At 40.6% G+C, this 6000-nt stretch overlaps 1 protein-coding gene across 1 annotated transcript; it reads right to left on the reverse strand.

Annotated features, from left to right (window-relative positions):
- Positions 1–702: 702 nt before the first annotated feature.
- Positions 703–2879, reverse strand: LOC111066781 (phosphate carrier protein, mitochondrial). The gene is made up of 4 exons (XM_022355631.2): positions 2839–2879; positions 2200–2639; positions 1736–2076; positions 703–1660 (listed from the first exon to the last, which is right to left on the reverse strand). Exons 2-4 carry the CDS (start codon positions 2590–2592, stop codon positions 1315–1317), a joined length of 1080 nt encoding a protein of 359 aa, XP_022211323.1. The 5' UTR covers positions 2593–2639; positions 2839–2879; the 3' UTR covers positions 703–1314.
- Between the last annotated feature and the right edge of the window lie 3121 nt (positions 2880–6000).

Genomic DNA, 6000 nt, shown 5'->3' on the forward strand with positions numbered 1-6000 from the left:
CTCTAAACATACAAACTTGCCCTCCATTATATCTGAACAAAATCAACATTCCACAAACCACTGAAGTAACGTACATTGGTGTTCATTTGGATAGAAGGCTAACTTGGCGTAAGACAAGTTTTGGAACCATTGTGCTGTGTGCACCGGGCCGATTCGGAAATTCTTAGTGTAGACATTGGCGGATCGTGTCCCAACTTAAAAACGATTCAGAACCCGAGCTTTAAGGTTCAGCCGATTCTGTCCAGATCGATTTAAATCGATTTAAAAACCGAAACCTCGCTCGAGGGCGATTCGTCAACCGTAATTTAATTATACCCGGATCACCGCTGGGTATAGAACGAATGTTTGTAAGGAACCGCATCCATTCACGTATCAAAGAAAATATTTAAAAAACAAAAAATCCGGCTGCTCTGTGAATACTGAAGACGAGATGATCACAAATTAAGCACAAAATGCTATATAGACATTTTAAAATGATTGCACACATTTTGCAATGCAACCTAAGCACAGGTCGGGAATACGCCACACACCCAATAATTGCTACCATAAAAAATCACATTTCAATGTCAGGGAATAGCACCTACTTGGTTGGTCATAAGGTTATCTCCAAACGATACTGACGAACTGACGTCATCTCAAGCTACAACCAGTTGTAGATAGAAAGATAGATGCATAGCCAGACATTGAAAATGCATGGTTTGATTTGTTTTTATAAATTAATTTATTCAGAGTGCTTTCTTGGGGATCGGATCAAACAATTGAAACAGCGTTATATCATATTCGCATGTGTGACAGGGGCAGGACCAGGAGACAGGGAAGGTGAACAAGTGGGCGGCCGGGCTATGGGAAGAAGCTCAGGAGACAACATGCAAACATTCTAGCCAGCGTAAGCTAGAGACACTTTACATTATGTTAAGATATACATATACATATATGCGTAAAATTAGAGTTGGAATACTTTTAGCTTGAGTGTAGTTTAGTTACATAAGATAGATTCGCGTATAGAATGTTGGATTTGCCGACAGCTTAAGTTTCGTTTTGTAGTGTAGTGTAGATAAATGGCTGAGATAGAGAAATGCATGAAGTGTTACTGGAATGTCCATGTGTCCATCGTACACACACAACATTGAGCTCTATAGAAATTAAATATATAATCTTAAAACGAATAACCTCGTTTCACAATCGAAAGAAAGTAAATGTATGCTGGTGTTGCTGCTGCTGCTGCTGCTCCTGGTTCAGCCCGAGTCCGCGCCAACGCATTAACTCTGGCCTTAAACTACAAGTGGATCATTGAGTTCTGCCCGTCGTTTCAACTTATTTCTTCTCCAGCTTGGCCTTAAGGCTAGCGGGCATCTCTGGTGGTGGTGGGCGGGGAATGCCCAGAGCAACCTTGACACCATCATAGATGAACCATTGCAGAGCGGTCAGGGTACCGATCATAATGATACGTGGCGCCAGGCCGTTCCACATGCCACTGAAGCCGAGGGACTTGGCCACGCTCACAGCGCTGGCACCCTTGGTCTGGTTCAGCTTGGACACGACCACATCAGCGGGATGCGATACGATGGCACAGAACACACCGGCAATGTAGCCAGCGGCAAAGGTGACAACCAGCTGCTCGCCCTTGGTGCATTCAACGCGGGGCTTGGGAACCACATACCTGGCAGAAAGTGGAGCAGAATAACGCATCGATTAGGAGGGGGAACTTTCCAACACTTTTCGGTTTCAGACTCACTTGTAAAGCAGCTCAACGGTGCGCTCAAAGCAAGCGAACTTCATCATGGTGTATGGGATTTGACGCATCCACAATGGCACCAGGCCCTTGTAGAAGGCATTGATGCCCTCCTCCTTCAGCATCTTGGGCACAGCCTCGCGGAAGGTGCTGGCAAAACCGGGCACAGTCTGGATCTTAACCTTGGCAGCCTCGAACGGAGCCAGGGCAATATCGGCGAAGAACTCCGCTGATGCAGAGGCGGCCAGATACAGCGAGGTGCGGTACAGATACGAATTTTCCTCGCCCAGCAGATTGGCATACTTTACCTTGAACAACTCATACAGGCCGAACTTGCAGAGACCCTAGACATGGTCAGAAAGGTAATTAGCCTCCATTGGGTACTGGGTTATCAGCTGCTGTTGCGTGGCCACTGCCGTCTTGGTCACGTTTACGTGATTAGAGGGTTGCGTAACCGGCAGACTTACCTGTGCAGAGTAGCCCAGCAGAGTGGGGAACCAGCCCTTGGCCAGGCCACGGGCGCCCTCCTCGGCGACGGTGACCTTGAAGCCATGGAACAGATTCTTGTACTTGGCCTGATCGACCTGGAGGCGGCACTTGACCAAATCCAGGGGCACCACAAAGGTGTGTGTGGTTCCGCAGCTGAGAATTCCACCAATGCCGCACAGGGCAAAGTATTTGTTGCTTCCGAACTCGCACGAATCAACGCTCGCGGCAGCTGCACTGATCTGACGTCCATGCACGGGCTCCAGGCTTAGTTCCTGGGAGGAGGTCACAGCCGGCGCACCCTCGCACTGCACGTGCCCCAAGGGGCTGCGGAACGGCGAGTTCTTGGCAGTTTCAAAAAAGGACGAGAACATGGTTGTAGCTCTTCTTGTTGTTGGATTGTAGCTGGGCGAGAGGTGAGCTGCGGGAAGAAGAAGAAATTCCGCTCTCAATTAGCGTTCAGAGACATGTGCTTGTCTAATTTAATCAGCTGCTCTGCTCTATTCTTGGCCCCCTTTCTGCAAAGTGCCCCGTGGGCCAACACTTTTCTAGGTTACATAACGCCGTGCCAAGAAATTTGCAGCGGCGCGGCCGATTGGAAACGCAAAAACTTCACTTACGACAGCAAAATCTGTGCCACAGAAGCAGGCTCACAAACAATTTTGATCTGCCCAATATTTTTTTTACAGTTTTGATTTTGATTAAAGACTCTTATGCAATTTTTACCCTGTTTTTTCGCACTTACAATTCGTCGCAACTTTTTGGCCCGTGGATGGATTTTTAAAGTGAGATGCAGCGTGACCGCGCCGATAATACCATCCGCCCATAAAATAAATACCATTAAATACCATTTCAGTTTCGAGAAATACCATTTAAATACTATAGATTTAACACATTAATTTCAAGTGTATTCATATTCCATGATTTTGGTATTCAGTTTAATATTACAAGTTAGTTGGCCCTCTCAGCACTAAACAAATAATTTTATCCAATGCCTCAATGAATTTTGTTTAGGATTGGCTAGTTTTCAGAACTATTTTTAATGGGATTGTTTAGATAATAGGGTTCAAACAAAAACGGCCAAAGCATAAAACATAAATGTTGACTAAATGTGACGTCAATGTTGCTGGTCAACCAAGTATCTTCTATGTGTATGGACTCTTGTATACCTTATTTCCTTTAATTGATGTTAAATTTGTTGTCTCAGGCTGCTTTGAAACATTAATATTGCATTTTCGTAAGATTGAGTTATTTTTTACCTATAAATGCATATGTTTTGTGTTTCATATATACATTTATCCCGGTTCTGATACCTATTATTGGTACCCATGAGCTACAAAATTTCGTTGATGTCTTTTAATAAGAGACTGAGTAGTTTCATTACTTGGAGCCTGAAATTACAAACAATATCTCAAGTCCATAATATCCATTTTCCCAAGGTATTCAGATTTCGTGCCAAAGTTGCACAACAATGCTGCTAATTCATTTCCCCATGTTGCTGAAATTTTTCCCATACAAATCAAATCAGCTGAGCTGAGAGAGAAAACAGAGAGAGAAAATATTTGAGGAAATAATTATTCTCTTCTTATTCTGCTTTGATTATTTTTCGTGCATTTTTGCAGGCTTTTTACCAACAACATTAGAAAGTGAAAAATCCTCTCTTTTTCTCTCTCACAACGTATATTTTCTCTCTTTTTAGTATTTATAAAAATTTTAGTATTTTAGTTTTAGTATTTTATGCTAGTGTTGGTTAGTGTAAACATACAACAACCAAAATACCATGCAAATATTAAATAAAATATATAAATATATATATAAATAAATAAATATTTTATTAAATAAAATATGGGAATGCTTTCTCGGCTGTTATTTGGACATTTCGTTAGATCTTTGCTGAGATGATTCTTCAAAGTTTTGGCATCTAATTCTAGTTCTTATTCCACTCGGACAGACAGACAGACAAGCACTTTTCCATCTCCACTTGACCTACTGGCACTTGACCTACTTGAGCCTGGCTTGGCTCAAGTTTTCAAGTCTAGTTGACTTCAGCATTGTCATAAATCTTCGCCAACGCCAGTAAAACAACAACAACGTTGTTGTTGCAACTCTGGTTGCTTCAATATAATTGTACACGAACAACAAACATTGATTGAAGAAGTGTGGGATTAAAAATCCACGAATTGAGAGCAAATTTTGGAAACTCTCCACGAATTGAGATCGAAAAATGTCAGTATTTTTGGTGCGCTAAATTGAGTTTGGCGGTCAATTTGAAATGTGTCTTAATATTTGGAAAAATAACTTGATTTGTTTTGTCGAGTGACCTCAGAAACCGAGAACCAGTAACCAGTAAATATCAACCAAAAAATAATTAATAATTAAAAATTATTTTGATATTCAGTTTAATATTACAAGCTAGTTGGCCCTCTCAGCACTAAACAAATAATTTTAGCCGATAGATAGATACATTTTCGGCAAGATTGGCAAGTTTTCAAAAGTCCCTTTTATTGGATTATTTACATATTAAGGTTCAAACAAAAACAACATAAAACGAATGTGACCCCGTTTTGTGGCGTTGCCAGACTCGTGTAATTCGTAGTTGCTGCGGGCTGCCATACCATGATATTTTGTGATATGAAATTCGTCAATTTTGATATTCAGTTTAATATTACTAGATAGTTGGCCCTCTCAGCCCTAAACAAATTATTTTATCCGATAGATACATCAATTTTGTTCAGGATCGGCTAGTTTTCAGAATTCTTTTTCATTGGATTGTTTACATAATAAGGTTCAAACAAAAACGGCCAAAGAATAAAACTTAAGTGTGTACGAACTGTGACGTCATTGTTGCTTGTCAACAAAGTTTCTTCTATGTGTATGGGCTCTTGTATACCTTATTTCCTTTAATTGATGTTAAATTTGTTGTTCCAAGCTCCATTGAAAAATTAACATTGCACTTTTCTTAGATTGAGATGTTCTTTACATATGCATGCATTTGACTTGTGTTTCATATATACATTTATCCAGGTTCTAATACCTATTATTGGTACCCGTGAGTTGCAAAATTTCGTTAATATGATTAAAACAGAGACTAAGTAGTTTCTGCATTAATTGGAGCCTGAAATTAAAAACAATATCTAAGTCCATAATATCCATTTTTCCAAGGTATGCAGATTGTTTCTCATTCCGTGCCAAAGTTGCACAACAGTGCTGCCTATTCATTTCCCCATGTTGCTGAAATTTTTCCCATACTTCCTAACGGGAACGTTGCAACAATAAATCTACGTACCAAAAAAACAGAACCAACCAATAACGAGAAGGAACGTGTGAGTCGCTTCTGGGGACGCGACTCTTCTTATACCCGTACTCAGTCAGTATATACAGTTGTGTTCAATGAAATAGTAGTGCTGCACCTCATCACTTTCAAAACTCTTTTTGAGACACTTCCAGTTATCCAAATTGAACAAATGATACCTTTTTAAATAGACTAGACTGTTACCATTAGAAAACCGAAGAAATATCAATACATTTGAATTCCATTTTCTTGTTTTACATGACATAATCCGAACATGGGTCATTAATCTCTTGCCAACGCTTCAATAGGCTCAAATCCTATAATCCATGAACCACTTGGTAAAACTTGGCTTTGGTTGACGAGTGAGCAGTTGCAACAATGTATTTGGTATTCCCCCAGTTGGACAGTTGGCCATGGCAAAACGTCGATCTTTTCCGATAAAAATCAATTCCTAGCGAGTTTTTCTGGGTATTTTAAGTCACTTTCCTGT

This window comes from Drosophila obscura, unplaced genomic scaffold, assembly GCF_018151105.1.
Source record: "Drosophila obscura isolate BZ-5 IFL unplaced genomic scaffold, ASM1815110v1 contig_189, whole genome shotgun sequence".
NCBI lineage: Eukaryota > Metazoa > Arthropoda > Insecta > Diptera > Drosophilidae > Drosophila > Drosophila obscura.

Excerpts from the sequence above, each read along its gene's own strand:
- LOC111066781 (XM_022355631.2), bottom strand. The coding sequence starts at position 2,592 with ATGTTCTCGTCCTTTTTTGAAACTGCCAAGAACTCGCCGTTCCGCAGC. Across the intron at positions 2,077-2,199 it reads TGCTGGGCTACTCTGCACAG|GGTCTCTGCAAGTTCGGCCT; the intron begins GTAAGTCTGCCG and ends GACCATGTCTAG. Across the intron at positions 1,661-1,735 it reads ACCGTTGAGCTGCTTTACAA|GTATGTGGTTCCCAAGCCCC; the intron begins GTGAGTCTGAAA and ends ACTTTCTGCCAG.